This window comes from Oncorhynchus masou, chromosome 11 (genome assembly GCF_036934945.1).
Source record: "Oncorhynchus masou masou isolate Uvic2021 chromosome 11, UVic_Omas_1.1, whole genome shotgun sequence".
Lineage (NCBI taxonomy): Eukaryota > Metazoa > Chordata > Actinopteri > Salmoniformes > Salmonidae > Oncorhynchus > Oncorhynchus masou.
Genome location: NC_088222.1, coordinates 11682234 through 11698423, shown reverse-complemented (window position 1 = coordinate 11698423; position 16190 = coordinate 11682234). Strand labels below are relative to the sequence as shown.

At 45.4% G+C, this 16190-nt stretch overlaps 1 protein-coding gene across 1 annotated transcript; it reads left to right on the top strand.

Moving 5' to 3' along the window:
* Positions 1-214: 214 nt before the first annotated feature.
* LOC135547903 (vimentin-like) lies at positions 215-1647 on the top strand. Its single transcript, XM_064977112.1, has 2 exons — positions 215-704; positions 971-1647. Exons 1-2 carry the CDS (start codon positions 215-217, stop codon positions 1645-1647), a joined length of 1167 nt encoding a protein of 388 aa, XP_064833184.1.
* Positions 1648-16190: the final 14543 nt, after the last annotated feature.

The window sequence follows — 16190 nt, the reverse complement described above, 5'->3', positions numbered from 1 at the left end:
TGCAAGATTTTCAAGGGAGTCTGAGACATTCTTTGCGGCCCTATAAAAGCCACAGGTCGATCTGAGAGACTGTCAGCACAACAGCAAGGTAGGCCAGCCAGCAAAGGGAGAGAACACCAGAAGAGGCCTTCCTGTTTAGTGGAACTGGAACTATACTCAAGAACAAACAAATAATCTGATTCTAGAAGACACTGTAACACACTGAGAACCAAACATGAGAGGATCTTCCTATTCCCAGAAATCCCAGTCCCTGCAGGTGAGTGGGGCACGCAGCAGTGTGCGAGTTCAGAGCCCCTCTCCCTCCCGGTGCCGTGGATCCTCGTACAACAACCGTGGACGCTCCGGATACCAGGGCGGCCACGTGTCCTCGGCCGTGGAGTTGGGCACAGAGATACACCAGGTCCATGCCAACGAGAAGGAGGAGATGCAGGAGCTAAACGTGAGGTTTGCAGGCTACATCGAGAAAGTCCAGGCCCTTGAACAGAGGAACGCCCTGCTGATGGCCGAGCTGGCTGCGCTACAGGGCCGCTTTAAGGGAGGCCCCACCGGCATCGGAGAAGAGTACAACCTCAAGTTCAAGGAGATGAGGGAGCTGATCGAAGCCTTGACCAATGAGAAGGGAGCTGCTGATATCGAGAGGGGATACATTGAGGAGGAGGTGGAGGTGTGGAGAATGAAACTGGAAGAGGAGCTGGCACTGAAAGGTAGGGTCTCACACTGTCTGGGAAGTGGGGAGATTGGCTGAAACTAATCATATAGATTCACTTCATTGTTATATAGACATAAACAGTTGTTGGAGAGGGTATGATGTACTTTTGTTTGCATGAAAAATGGAACCAGATATTTTGATTAGTCTGTATACAGGCTTATCATACACCCCATCAAATACAATTGATTCCAATACTTTATAGAGTACTAACATCACTGCTGTTGTGTTTCCAACTCATCCACTCCATTTGTCCGTCTCCAGAGGAGGCAGAGATGATCCTGAGGGAATTCCGTCAAGACGTTGACAATGCCACTCTGCAGAAGGCTGAGCTCGAGAAGAGTGTCGAACAGCTGGTGGCCGAGATTGAGTTCCTCAAGAAGTTGCATGACGAGGAAGTTGCCGACCTCATGAAGCAGATTGAGGACTCCAAGGTGACCACGGAACTCGACGGTGACCGCCCCGACCTCGCCGCCTACCTCCGCAACATGCGCGCCGAGATTGAGACTGTGGCGGCCAAGAACGTCCAGGAAGCCGAGAAGTGGTACAAGGGCAAGTTTGAAACCCTCAAAGAAGTCGCCGGCAAGAAAGAAGAGCAGATGAAGTCCATGAAAGAAGAGATCACCACCTTCCACAACCAGGTGACAGACCTCCAGAACCAGATCGACGGGCTGAGGGCGAGAAACGCGGCCCTGGAGCAGCAGCTGGAGGACATGGAGATGGCCCACATGGATAAGGTTGGAGGCCTGGAGGGCATCATTGCTCAGCTGGAGCACCAGCTCTGCGAGACCAAGATGGAGATGGGCAAGTACCTGGCCGACTACCAAGAGCTGCTGCACATCAAGCTGAAGCTGGACGCTGAAATCGCCGTCTACAGGAAGCTGCTGGAGGGAGAGGAGAGCAGGCTGGGGATCTCTGCAGGGAAACAACCAGAAGCTTAAAGGTGTGTTGGTCATCATGGGGCATGTGTCATGTCAGATTGGAAGGAACTGTTGGGGAAACATTAATACAAGTTTCTTTAGCGCTCATCAAAGTGTGAGGCTTACAGAAACGTGGTGATATCAGAAAAGAATTACCAAGTCAAATGTACAAAATCACTGATCATACTGCTTGCAAGCAGAGCACCGTTAACACTTAAAATAGAGCAACTTTTATTCCCATTGTTTAGGTGTCTAAATATCATTCCAGACAGAGGAGCGCTTCAGATCAAAAGGTAGACTCCCAGATTAGATCATTCCTAAATTATTCTGTTTACTTTCTGTCTACACTCCCTGTGTTTTTGACCCTCTATACGTACCATGTTTCTGTCCTCCCCTGTAGGAGCTGTCACAGAGGACCACCTCAACGTCCTGCAGTGTGGAGACTCACAAGCTGCCAGACGGTCTGCCTGAGCACCCCACGTTCTCCCCTACCACCAAGCTTGTCATCTCCCCCTACCTTCACTCCTCTGTTTCACCTACCCTCCCACCCTATTAGCCCCCCACCCTCCTTCTGCCCCTACCCACTGTCAATCCTTAGCACATTCCATCACACCTTCCCAACCAGCCCACCCGTCAACCTCCCACCACCTCCTCCCAGTCCTGCCTGCCCCTGTCAACCCCCCACCACCACCTCCTCCCAACCAGCCCACCCCTGTCAACCCCACCCACTCATCCCAGTCCTGCCTGCCCCTGTCAACCCCCCACCACCACCTCCTCCCAACCAGCCCACCCCTGTCAACCCCACCCCCTCCTCCCAACCAGCCCGCCCCTGTCAGCCTCCCACAAACGTTGGCGTACCCTTGTCATGTCACGCTGTGCTACCGTATGGTTAACTTGTCAAAACAACACATCACTTTTATTTCAAATGTCATTTCAACCCCCTTTACCCCACCTATTTTCATGTTATGTAACATTACTGAAGACGTTCACATAAATGTATACCAAGTACTACTTAATAAACAAAGCTTGACTTGAGTGCATTACAGCTGCTCTGTGGTTTGTTTCTGGTAATAATTGCGCATCTCTAAACATTGTCAATCTAAAATGACTGGGTTTGTTGGAGAAGTAGAAATTCTTATCCACCTTGTATTAGAATATCATCAATACAAATATAATGTTTATGACTTTGAACAAATGCATACTTTTATTTGCAAATGTACATAAGATAAGTCAACGCGAAGGCTATTGGGACAAAGGAAGAATATTTGAATTACATTTCAAGTACAGCAAATAGATACTGCATACCCTGGCCTTGACCCACAGTGGTGAAAGGAGTTGACACTCAAAATGTAAGACATAGTTTCATGATAGGATGTGTCAGTGTCAAGAGTCAATAACATCAAAGCAAAAGCACTGGTTAGAACCAAGCGACACGATTAATATCAACCAACACAAACAGTGTCTTGCAAAAGTATTCAGACACCTTGGATTTCTTCACATTTTAATGTGTTACAAAGTGGGATTCAAATGTATGTCTTTTTTTGTATTTTATATCATCCACATAAAATCAAAATGTAGTAGTTTGCATAAGTATTCAACTGCCTTTGGGATCGATTACAGATTCGTTTTCATGGTTAAGTCTATAAGAACTTCACACACCTGGATTGTGCAATATTTGCCCATTATTCTTAAAATAAAATGTTAAGCTCTGTCAAGGTGTTGGGGATCATGGCTAGACAGCAATAGTTCCACTACCTAAATCTTCAAGGAGCGTGACCTCTGGTGAAGGTCATTTATCTGCTGATTAACCACTATTCCCATTTGGTGATGGACAAAAACAAGGACTCACTGTAGCGGCAGACGGGGAAATAAGGGGTAGCCCGGAGTTGGGATCAATTTCATTTCAAGTCAGTCATTTCAGGAAGTAAATTGAAATTCCAATTCTCCTTATTGAAATTGACCCTGGCCATAGTGTTACATACAGGGTCACTAAGGTGACCACTGCTTCTTTTAAGCAAACAAACTTTTTTATTTTTCTATGCTCGATTTTGGACACTAATTTAGCGTCAAAAAGCAACATTTGCCCAGGGCTTGCTGACAATGCAGTTCCACTCACCTGTAAGGCTGTAGGGCACATTTGACAGGACGGTGTTTGGAGAGCAGTATGCTGATTGGCTGGAAGATGTGGCTACAGGAGAGGAGTTCTCTGTAGAGTGAGGAGCAGCACTACAGCAGGTCTAGACAAGTGGCCAAAGACATCCTAAGGAGAGGACAGACAGTGGGACATCATTAGGACAGAATACAAGTACACACAGATTTAGTGACCATTTCAACAAACAGGCACATACACACAAGAATTAACGGACAAACACACTCGGACACACTCACTCATACACACAGAAAACATACACACACACTCTTTCTCTCGCCCGGGGGAGGAGTGTGTGAATGCAGTCCACTACCCTACAGGGTCATACTGACTCTAATCTCTTGAGGCTGATTCCTAGCAGCTAACACAGTGTTGATAATTACCACAGGGCTGACACTTCACACACACTCTGTCTATTCACTCAGCATAGCCCTGCATTGGCCTTTCTAAGCCCCACAAGAAGAGTGAGTGAGTGAGTGAGTGAGTGAGTGAGTGAGTGAGTGAGTGAGTGAGTGAGTGAGTGGTGGTGGTGGTGGTGGTGGTGGTGGTGGTGGTGGTGAGTGGTGGTGGTGGTGGTGGTGGTGGTGGTGGTGGTGGTGGTGGTGGTGGTGGTGGTGGTGGTGGTGGTGGTGGTGGTGGTGGTGGTGAGTGGTGGTGGTGAGTGAGTGAGTGAGTGAGTGAGTGTGTGTGTGTGTGTGTGTGTGTGTGTGTGTGTGTGTGTGTTTCAGAGGAAACAATCATCTGATTTAAAACAGGAAAAAGGGTGCCAGTATCATTACTGCTCAAATAAACTAAACTAGGGCTGTGACGGTCTCCTCCTCTCCTTTGCTCTTGACTGCCACGACATGGGTGCTGTTTTTACTAAGGAATTGGGTACATGTATTTAATGATACTCATTTGCTCCAAAACAAAGAGCAACAAAGTTCCATCACGTAAAGATTGCATGTTGCCACGGAAACAGACTCAACAGAACATTGGCTGAAGCTGTCTTCAGTCAGCTGTTTGTTCCACAACACCATTCTAAAACTGGCTAGACTGTTTGGCCTCCTGAGTGGCGCAGCATTTTAAGGCACTGTATCGCAGGCATCACTACAGACCCGGGTTCGATTCCAGCTGGCTGTGACCGGGAGACCCATGAGGTGGCGCACAATTGGCCTATCATCGTCCGGGTTAGATGAGGTTTTGGCATCTGGGATTTCCTTGTCCTATCGCACTCCAACAACTCCTTGTGGCAGGCCAGGTTCCTGCACGCTGACTTCGGTCGCCACCTGGACGATGTTTCCTTCGACACATTCGTGCGGCTGGTTTCTGGGTTAAGCGAGCAGTGAGTCAAGAAGCAGCGTGGTTTGGCTGGGTCGTGTTTCGGAGGAAGCATGGCTCCAGAGTTTCAGCGATGGGACAAGACTGTAAACTACCATTTGGATATCACAAAATTGGGGAGGGAAAAAAAGTAAAAAAATATGTGAAAAAAACAAATCTACGGTCAGATGTGAACCAGGCTTACCTTCACTTTACTGCCTTTGGGTAAAGTTGGTCAACTTGAAAATGAAGTTCATTAAAACGATTATGACAGTTATTTTATTTTCATGGTGGTGTACCTCCATAATCACCTGTTGTATTCGGGGCAGGTGACAAATAAAATGTGATTTGACAATCGTCAGTTACACAATTATACAATTACCGTGCCAGCCCTACAACTAACAGCAGCACATATCTTGATGACAATGATGACAGAATAGCACTAGTTCATCCACGTCAACCATCTTCACTCCTCCTCCTACACTACAACTGCATCCCAAATGGCACCCTGTTCCCTAATGGCCCTGATCAAAAGTAGTGCACTACATAGGGGAATAGGGTGCACCGTACATCGTCCCACTCAACAACTTCAGAGGAGGGGTGTACTTGAATCTGACACCTCATTACTAAACCTATAATTCAAAATAAGGGCTAGGATAATGGCAGAGAAGGTCCTGGCACACTCATAGGATATGGCTTATTAGCTACACTGCTTCAGTCCCTCTCTCACTCCCTCCCTCATTCCATCCCTAGCTCCCTAGCTCCCTCCCTCCCTCACTCCCTCCCTCGCTCGCTCCCTCGCTCCCTCACTCCCTCCCTAGCTCCCTCCCTCACTCCCTCACTCCCTCCCTCCCTCACTCACTCACTCACTCCCTCACTCCCTCCCTCACTCACTCCCTCCCTCCCTCCCTCCCTCCCTCCCTCCCTCCCTCACTCCCTCCCTCCCTCCCTCCCTCACTCACTCACTCACTCACTCACTCACTCACTCACTCACTCCCTCACTCCCTCCCTCACTCACTCCCTCCCTCACTCCCTCCCTCCCTCGCTGCCTCGCTCCCTCCGCCTACACACCAGATGTAGTGTGAAGGAGAAATAGAACACTGCTGACTAATTCTGACCAATTGTAATTATCCCATTGCCCACACTCACTGCCTGCCTGATCTCGGTCTCATCTCTGAAGACACACATCCCAATTTGTTCCCTACCCCTTAACATTGGGCCTAACCATTCAACATGTAGATCAAAAACGGTCTGGATAGGTAGAATCAGTGTAGAGGTGGAGCTGTGTGTCTGAACGGTCTGGATAGGTAGAGTCAGTGTAGCTGTGTATCTGAACGGTCTGGATAGGTAGAGTCAGTGTAGCTGTGTGTCTGAACGGTCTGGATAGGTAGAGTCAGTGTAGAGGTGTAGCTGTGTATCTGAACGGTCTGGATAGGTATAGTCAGTGTAGCTGTGTGTCTGAACGGTCTGGATAGGTATAGTCAGTGTAGAGGTGTAGCTGTGTATCTGAACGGTCTGGATAGGTATAGTCAGTGTAGCTGTGTGTCTGAACGGTCTGGATAGGTAGAGTCAGTGTAGAGGTGTAGCTGTGTATCTGAACGGTCTGGATAGGTAGAATCAGTGTAGAGGTGTAGCTGTGTGTCTGAACGGTCTGGATAGGTAGAGTCAGTGTAGCTGTGTGTCTGAATGGTCTGGATAGGTAGAGTCAGTGTAGCTGTGTGTCAGAACGGTCTGGATAGGTAGAGTCAGTGTAGCTGTGTGTCTGAACGGTCTGGATAGGTAGAGTCAGTGTAGCTGTGTGTCTGAACGGTCTGGATAGGTAGAGTCAGTGTAGAGGTGTAGCTGTGTGTCTGAACGGTCTGGATAGGTAGAATCAGTGTAGCTGTGTATCTGAACGGTCTGGATAGGTAGAGTCAGTGTAGCTGTGTATCTGAACGGTCTGGATAGGTATAGTCAGTGTAGAGGTGTAGATGTGTATCTGAACGGTCTGGATAGGTAGAATCAGTGTAGCTGTGTATCTGAACGGTCTGGATAGGTATAGTCAGTGTAGAGGTGTAGATGTGTATCTGAACGGTCTGGATAGGTAGAGTCAGTGTAGAGGTGTAGCTGTGTGTCTGAACGGTCTGGATAGGTAGAATCAGTGTAGAGGTGTAGCTGTGTGTCTGAACGGTCTGGATAGGTAGAATCAGTGTAGAGGTGTAGCTGTGTATCTGAACGGTCTGGATAGGTAGAGTCAGTGTAGCTGTGTGTCTGAATGGTCTGGATAGGTAGAATCAGTGTAGAGGTGTAGCTGTGTATCTGAACGGTCTGGATAGGTATAGTCAGTGTAGAGGTGTAGCTGTGTGTCTGAACAGTCTGGATAGGTAGAATCAGTGTAGAGGTGTAGCTGTGTGTCTGAACGGTCTGGATAGGTAGAATCAGTGTAGAGGTGTAGCTGTGTATCTGAACGGTCTGGATAGGTAGAATCAGTGTAGCTGTGTGTCTGAACGGTCTGGATAGGTAGAATCAGTGTAGAGGTGTAGCTGTGTATCTGAACGGTCTGGATAGGTAGAATCAGTGTAGAGGTGTAGCTGTGTGTCTGAACGGTCTGGATAGGTAGAATCAGTGTAGAGGTGTAGCTGTGTATCTGAACGGTCTGGATAGGTAGAATCAGTGTAGCTGTGTGTCTGAACGGTCTGGATAGGTAGAGTCAGTGTAGCTGTGTGTCTGAACGGTCTGGATAGGTAGAGTCAGTGTAGAGGTGTAGCTGTGTATCTGAACGGTCTGGATAGGTAGAATCAGTGTAGAGGTGTAGCTGTGTGTCTGAACGGTCTGGATAGGTAGAGTCAGTGTAGCTGTGTGTCTGAACGGTCTGGATAGGTAGAGTCAGTGTAGAGGTGTAGCTGTGTGTCTGAACGTGAAGGTGAGCTGCAGCGTGGCAGACAGAGGCAGACAGAGGCAGACAGAGGCAGGCTGTGGGTCTGACAGCACCAGCGGGTCACTGCCCTTCCAGCTCTGCCTGAAGGGTTGCACCACTGAGTAACCTGGAGGGAAGGAGAACGACACAGCAGCCTGTCATGCCAGGGGCCTGGGGCTCAGACCGAGGGGATCGGCCTTAGCATTTTAAAATTAAAACAGACAGGGCTTTGATGAGACAAAGGACTCCTCATGATTAACATTTGATTTTACTTCCTGAATTGAATGATTTGAAATGAAATCGACCCCAACCCTGCAGTCTACCCAGCCACCGGGCCTTCAGTACTGTAGTAGCATGATCAGCCACACCCACTGTGATGTCAGTTTACATGCCAATCCACACTGCTGTGTGTAGTCTGCATAATATGTGCTGCTATGCAACTCAGTCAGCCACGTAGGCATGGTCCCTCTCACTCTCGGAGTTCCATTGTTATCATCACATCTGTGACATCAGAGCAGTAGAACGCTGCTCTTCCACTGTGGTCCTAATGAACACATAAATAACCAACAACCTATGACAGCCTGACTGTCTCTATTGCAATTGCCCCGCTGTGTCTGCCAGCCACCGTCTAATACTGCAGAGTGCTGTAGAGTGCAGTCAGGACACCATGGCACTAGCAGTGCCCGGTGAAATAGTTTCACAGCTATGCCAAGCCGTCATCGGCAGAATTTAAGCTATGCTAGATGTGAAGATCTCAATGTCGGTTCATGTTGATAGACATAGCGGACTTCAGTTTATAGCGATGTTCGAATAATATAATACATGCCATTAAGCAGACACTTTTTTCCAAAGCGACTAACAGTCATGCTTGCATACATTGTATGTATGGGTGGTACAGGGAATCGAACCGACTACTGGCGTTAGAAGCACCATGCTCTACCAACTGAGTTACAAATGACCGCTAATTAAATAACGCAGATTTCAGCAATCGTTTGCTCCAGAAATGAATGTGCTACATATGATGTCATCCAACCCTGGTATTAGACTGCTAACCTGGTTCATGTTCAGTAAGAACCGAATAGAAGCAAAGAGGCTGAAACGAGGAGGGACCTAATTGAATTTGTCCAATAAGAAAGGCTTGAATAGGACCAAGTGAGTTGCTGAGAAGATAGGGCAATAATCATGAAGTTAGAGAGACAGTAACATCGTTACCTGTAGAGGTCTCGTCTGGCACGGCCAGCTGTAGTACACCCAGCAGGAAGTTGAGGTTCTGTCCTGAGCTCATCTTGGACAAGGAGGTACTCTACAGTCAGGCAGCACAGCACCCCAGGCCTGGTGTCACATCCTTTAGGCAGAAATTATGACAAACATTCACAGACACAACACACTAGGCTTGGACAATATACCGGTTGAATCTAAAACCGAATATTGGCCCTTTGATAAAGGGCTACTTGCTGTTGTGTTCGATGGTGATCACTCGAGTCTGCAAGTGTTTTGGACAAAATGAGCATTGAGACGATGTGCAGTCGACGTCCCAACTCACTTATCAATATAACCAAAAAGCATGACTCAACTTGCTACGAAACCTGGGTACAGGGGACCTGGGGCAGCCACAGACATTACTCAGATAGACAGTGAGTACGTTGTAAAAACTAACATATATTTCTCTACAAAATATGTGATAGTATATCAGTCGCCAGTGATTTCCTCAGCTGGTTTGAGCTTGTTGTAGGCTGTCAGTTTTCGTGTAACTTACATGATCAAACTTAACAACAACAAAAAACATGAAACTCCTAACCTATATGTAACAAAGACAAATTCGAAATTAAACTTCAAATAATTTACAGATATCTTGATTTATTCTAACTTATTTTTGAGGGCGTCGTTGTTGTGACTGTTGTTGTGACTGTTGTAGTGACTGTTGTTGTGACTGTTGTTGCTAGGTAACATATTAAAACTAAATGGGAAGATGTTGCTGCCAAGGGCGCCGAGTCACTAAGAGGCTTCCAAGGTGCTCAGCGGAGCCCTAGAGGACTCACCAACTAGCGTTTGAGATTGACTCGTAAATGCGCAAAGTGTTCATTTTAACACCCATCCTGGGGTATTTAAACATCCCGACTGTATGATTTTCAATACCTTAAAATATATATATATATATAACTATCTAAAATGTGCCAAATAAATGATATGCAGCCCAGCTATGATTTGGTTTGCTAACCTGCTAGCTAAGTGGCCAGATGTCAAGATCAAGCTTCTTGGTTTACTGCAGAGACAATCAATCCCCCCCTGGATCAAGATCCATGTTGTTTAAATTGTTTTGTTTTGTGCATCCCTTGTGTGCACTTCAGGTAATACCGAATACCCCATTATGGTACAGAAACGGTAGAAAAACCCAAGCACACACACACACACACACTAGTGAAATGACTAGTCAAAAATCACAACTTTGCTAACGTACTAAAAAGAGGCAAACATACACATATGCAGATCAACCATAATACAAACATAAATATGAAAAACAATGTCTATCTCCTACTACTCGATAACCTTTGACACTTCTGGTCTTTTCTCCAACTGTCATCATTAGCTTCATCTTGCTCGCCAGGGAAGTGATACCACCAGTTATCTGTGTTGGGGAAGGCTCTGATGTTCTCCGGCCTGTTCACATAACCACAAACTCATTAAGCTGTTGGAGTGTGGATGTTACATAATAATACAACTTCCTTTCATCATCTTTTCCCCTGGTGAGGGTTGCTTTGACAACACCACCATATCCGACACAGAAAAACAACAGGACTCCTTGGGTCAAAAGGAAAGCCTGAGTCTTAATGAAAGTGCAGGCATGTTGCAACATAAACAATTGAGCAACATCTGGAGCTGAGCCCACTACATAAACATCATGATCAAAGCGAGAACACGGCGCTCTTCTCCTCTCAAACCGGTTCAAAGCAGACCTGGAATCGAATACTATTTGAAATCATTTCGAATACTTTAGCTGGGCTTGATTGAGCTTGCCTGGCACAATGGATCCACTTGAATAGTCGCAAACGCCACCCATCTGGCACTCTGACCAGGCTAGAGCAAATGCTGAAAGCATTTGAAAGATTTCAAATAGTATTTGAATCCAGGTCTGTTTCTCCAACTCCCTTCAAAAGGGAGACTGGAGGCCAAGAGAGACCTACTGAGGGGTGGGAAAGGGGTCGATTCGAAGTGGATAAGAGATGGAGATGATGAAATCCTATGAAAGATAAGCCTTCAGAAGGTAGACAGGATGGATTAGTTGAGAACAGAGAAGAAGAGGAGAGGGTGATTGAGAAGTCTTTAAATTTGCTGAAAAACATGCTTGTTTGTGTTTCTATGGTTGTGAAGGAAGAACTTTTCCATTCCAGACAACTTGACACAGGCACACACACGCTAGGATAATAACATTGGTGAGGGCCTGGCTGATGTACAGTAAGGCTGGGTGGTGACGGGGTGGCGGAGGTCTGAGGTGGAGAACAGCAGCGCTGTTATCTTCAGGTAAATGATTTGAAAACAGAGAGAGAGAAAGAGAGAGAGAGAGAGAAAGAGAGAGAGAAAGAGAGAAAGAGAGAGAGAGAGAGAGACAGAGAGAGAGAGAGAGAGAGAGAGAGAGAGAGCACAACAGGGAAATAGAGAGTGAGAAAGACTTCAACTTGACAGAACACTGTCAGACAGAACAAAACCATTTGCACAGAAGTCCGGAGCTCACTGTCAGAAAACGAATGGAACAGAATCCACATTTGTCAGACGGCTATTTCTCGGTCTTTTTTTCCTGACCTGACATGTTATGCAGTGTTCCACACAGAAAAGTACAATTGTTCAGTGACTACAAAAGGTAGGAACCAGAACCATATACTGTAAGTACCATATCGTGGCGAGACCGTATACCACGGGTATGACAAAACAATACTTTGTACTGCTTTAATTACGTTGGTAAACAGTTTTTATAATAGCAATAAGGCACCTAGGGGGTTTAGGAGATATGGCCAATGTACCACGGCTAAGGGTTGTGTCCCGGCGCTCCGCATTGCATCGTGCGGAAGAGCAACCCCCTCTGGTCTTATTGCTTAAATTACCCACAGACATACAATAAGGTAAGATAATCACCATCATTGGCTTCATTAGGAAATGCGTCGGCAGACGTTGTCCCTGAAGGTTCGCTGCTCCTCCAATCAAAAGCCCTGGATTAAAATAGAGGTTGGCGCTAAACTAAAGGACGACCGCACACAGGGCTATCACAGACAACCCTAATGCTGTGGCTGAGGACAGAAACAAGTACAAGAAGTCCAGCTGCGACCTCCTAAGAGTCATCAAAATGACAATATAGGAATAAGGTGGAATCATACTACACAGGCTCTGACACCCTCCGAATGTGGCAGAGGCTACAGTCCATTACAGATTAATACAGGAAGACCCAGCCATGATTTGCCTAACGATGCCTCTCTATCAGACAAAAAGTTACCTTGTGAGAGAGATTTAAATGGTTTTCAAAATGTCCCACCAGGGTAAGTCTACATAAGGGTTTCTAAAATCACATATGGGAAAAATACATGATGGAAAAAACATTTCCCTGTTTGGTGGCTAGGTTTTATGGGTATTATGATATTACCTCCACTGGCTATGACGACAATAAAGTGTATCCTCTAATAGGTGAGGGAAGCTCACCTTTTCCTGTTTGGACTTGAGGATGAGCTCCTCGAAGACTTGCAGTCTGGACTTGACTTTGTGGTTCCCCTTTATTGTCCTTCTCTCCTGGGGTCTTCCTTCTCAGTAGGCCTCCTCCTCCGAAGTGGGATGCAGTCAGCTTGGCTGGAGGACAGATGGATGAGAAAATGCCATCGTTATGGTCTATAATTCAACAGATAGTATTTTTGTCTTTATTTTGCTATCTCAATGGTTGAACTCAACTATCACTCAGCTTAGTCTATTTCCCAGATCTCCGGAAAATAAAGAATTAGGCAAAGTCTCAGATTCTGCAATAGATGAATACTTTATTCAGAGAGCGTTCTGCCCTCTCAAGTTCAGAGCCCATCTTATATATACACACATACAAGTTCCTGTCAGAGGCTATTCCCTGCTCAGATAGTCTGTATTTTTCCACTATACTAACACATCTCATTTTCTTCTGCAAGCCTAGTCATTTCTAACAGTTACTCCCCTACTTAGGTTGGGGAGGCCACTTTCCTGTTATTGGTTTCAGAGTTATCACAAGGTCGTCTGTAGACAGTTCAGTTGTTCTTTGATGTCTCAACTATACATTTCTCTTATTGCTAAATAGTAACGCAATGTTTTAGTCTTAACTTGTCTTACACACACATTATTGGATTATGACTAACACATTTCATGCAACTATATGGTTTCAGGGTGGAATACTTTAGTCATTATCTTAAACATACAAATTATTGTATCAAAATAAGAGGCAGCACTATGTACATCTTTACTTACTTATAGATTACTTCCTATTTGTTTATCTTTCTCTCCTCTACCCCCTTCTCTCTCGCACCAGCTGGGCACAACCCCAAGCTGAGCCCTGGACACCATATGTGAATTGATCGCCCCCCCATCTATCTTCAGAGTTCATACTGTTAGGTGACCTAAACTGGGACATGCTTAACATCCGGCCGTCCTACAATCTAAGCTAGATGCCCTCGATCTAACACAAATTATCAAGGAACCTACCAGGTACAACCCTAAATCCGTAACCATGGGCACCCTCTTAGATATCATCCTGACCAACTTGCCCTCTAAATACACATTGCCTGCTTGCGTAATCCCCTCATCATTGTCAAACGCTCCCTAAAACACTTTCTAATCAACCTGGCCAGGTATCCTGGAAGGAAATTGACCTCATCCCGTCAGTAGAGGATGACTGGTTGCTCTTCAAAAGTGCTTTCCTCACCATCTTAAATAAGTATGCCCCATTCAAAAAAAGTAGAACTAAGAACAGTTATAGCCCTTGGTTCACCCCAGAGTTGACTGCCCTTGACCAGCACAAAAACATCCTGTGGCGTTCTGCATCAGCATCAAATAGCCCCCGCGTTATGCAACTTTTCAGGAAAGTCTGTCACGTCCTGACCTTAGTTCCTTTTTTATGTCTCTATTTTGGTTTGGTCAGGGCGTGAGTTGGGGTGGGCATTCTATGTTTTTCATTCTATGTTTTGTTCTGTGTGTTGTATTTCTATGTGTTTGGCCTGGTATGGTTCCCAATCAGAGGCAGCTGTCAGCTATCTACCTACCTCTTCCCCATACTGGTATTTATTTATTTATTTTGCTCCTTTGCACCCCAGTATCTCTACCTGCACATTCATCTTCTGCCGATCTACCATTCCAGTGTTTAATTGCTATATTGTAATTACTTCACCACCATGGCTTATTTATTTCCTTAACTTACCTAATTTGCACTCACTGTATATAGACTTTTTGTTTTCTTTTGTTCTACTGTATTATTGACTGTATGTTTTGTTTATTCCATGTGTAACTCTGTGTTGTTGTATGTGTCGAATTGCTACGCTTTATCTTGGCCAGGTCGCAGTTGCAAATGAGAACTTGTTCTCAACTAGCCTACCTGGTTAAATAAAGGTGAAATAAAAAAATTAAAAATTGTTGTCTCTGATTGAGAACCATACTTAGGTAGCCTGTTCCTACCTGTGTTTGTGGGTAGTTGTTTTCTGTTTTGTGTGTATTGCACCTTGCAGAACTGTTTGTTTGTCGTGTTGAGTTGAGTTGAGTTTATTTTTATTTTTACAGGGACAGTGCACATTAATCAACGTTTCAGTAAAAGTGCCGGCTAATTTTCAACCGCAGTCCCTGGGCAGGTTATTAAAAGCAATTACAATATAGACAATAGCAACATAGAACAAGCAAGACATAGTATACAGACAGAGCAACATAGGACAAGCAAGACGTAGCATACAGACAGAGCAACATAGAACAAAAAGCAGCAAGACAAAATTCATAAAAGCAACAAAGTGTTTCCATACCTCACAAGCTACAGACAACAGACAACATGGAAAGCGGCAACACACAGCTAGGGACCATGTTCACAAATCTGATTGACCTTTAGCCATGTCTTCAAGCATTTTGTGAAAGTGTAATATGTGGTGCAGTTATGTGTGTCTGATGGCAGTGTATTCCAGACATGGGAAGCTCTCACAGAGAATGCAGATTTACTAAAGGTGCTTTTCCTTAGGGGAACTATACAGTCACCTCTCATGGCAGACCTTGTGGATCTGCTGCCATATGTCTGGGTTTTCTGTTTAACAAAAATATTGAGTGGAGGGGGAGCCAGGCTATTAAGGATCTTGAATACAAGACATGCATCGGTGTATTGCACAAGATTTTCCCAACTCAAGAGCTCCTGCTTTCTAAGGATGTGACAATGATGATGGCTATTGGGCTTCCTATCAAGCACTTTGAGAGCCTGTTTGTAGACAGACTGAATAGGTTTTAATGTTGTACAGCAAGCTTGGGCCCAACTAGTCAAGCAGTATGTTAAGTGGGGGAGTATCATAGAGTTGAAGTACAGTTTTGCTACCTCTGTAGTCAAACAATTTCGTATAAATCGGAAATTAGCTAGGTTGAATTTAATTATTTGAATTACCTTTTTCACATGCTTTTTAAAAGAGAGGTTGGAATCAAGTATGATGCCAAGGTACTTAAAATCGGATACCACCTGGAGCTTCTCCCCTGACACATAGACATCTGTCTCAGTAGCATCTGTTGCCCTCTTTGTGAAGAACATGCAAACAGTTTTTTTCACATTGAGATGCAAACACGAGTCACTGGGCCACTTTGTAACCTGGACCATTACAGTAGTGAGTTCTTGTGCATCTTGTTGTTTGCTGTTTGCATGCACATATATCACTGTATCATCTGCATACATTTGAACTTCAGACCCAGTACAGACAGAAGGCAGATCATTAATGTACAGGCTGAACAGGAGGGGCCCCAGTATTGACCCTTGGGGCACGCCCACATCATAGCTACGAGTGGGCGACAGCTCATTGCTCACTCTGACACACTGAGTTCTGCCTTCAAGGTATGATTTCATCCATCTCAAGGCATCAGGGGAAAAGTTGAACTTGGACAATTTTGTGATGAGAATCTCATGGTTGTTGTTTTTTGTTCAAGTATTCGTATTTATTAAAAGTATTATGAATACTTACCACGCTGCACCTTGGTCCTCTTCTCCTTCTCCCG

Bases quoted from the DNA above. Each gene is read 5' to 3' on its own strand.
- LOC135547903 (XM_064977112.1), top strand. From the start codon at position 215: ATGAGAGGATCTTCCTATTCCCAGAAATCCCAGTCCCTGCAGGTGAGT. The intron at 705-970 runs GTAGGGTCTCAC...GTCCGTCTCCAG, and splicing joins AGAGGAGCTGGCACTGAAAG to AGGAGGCAGAGATGATCCTG.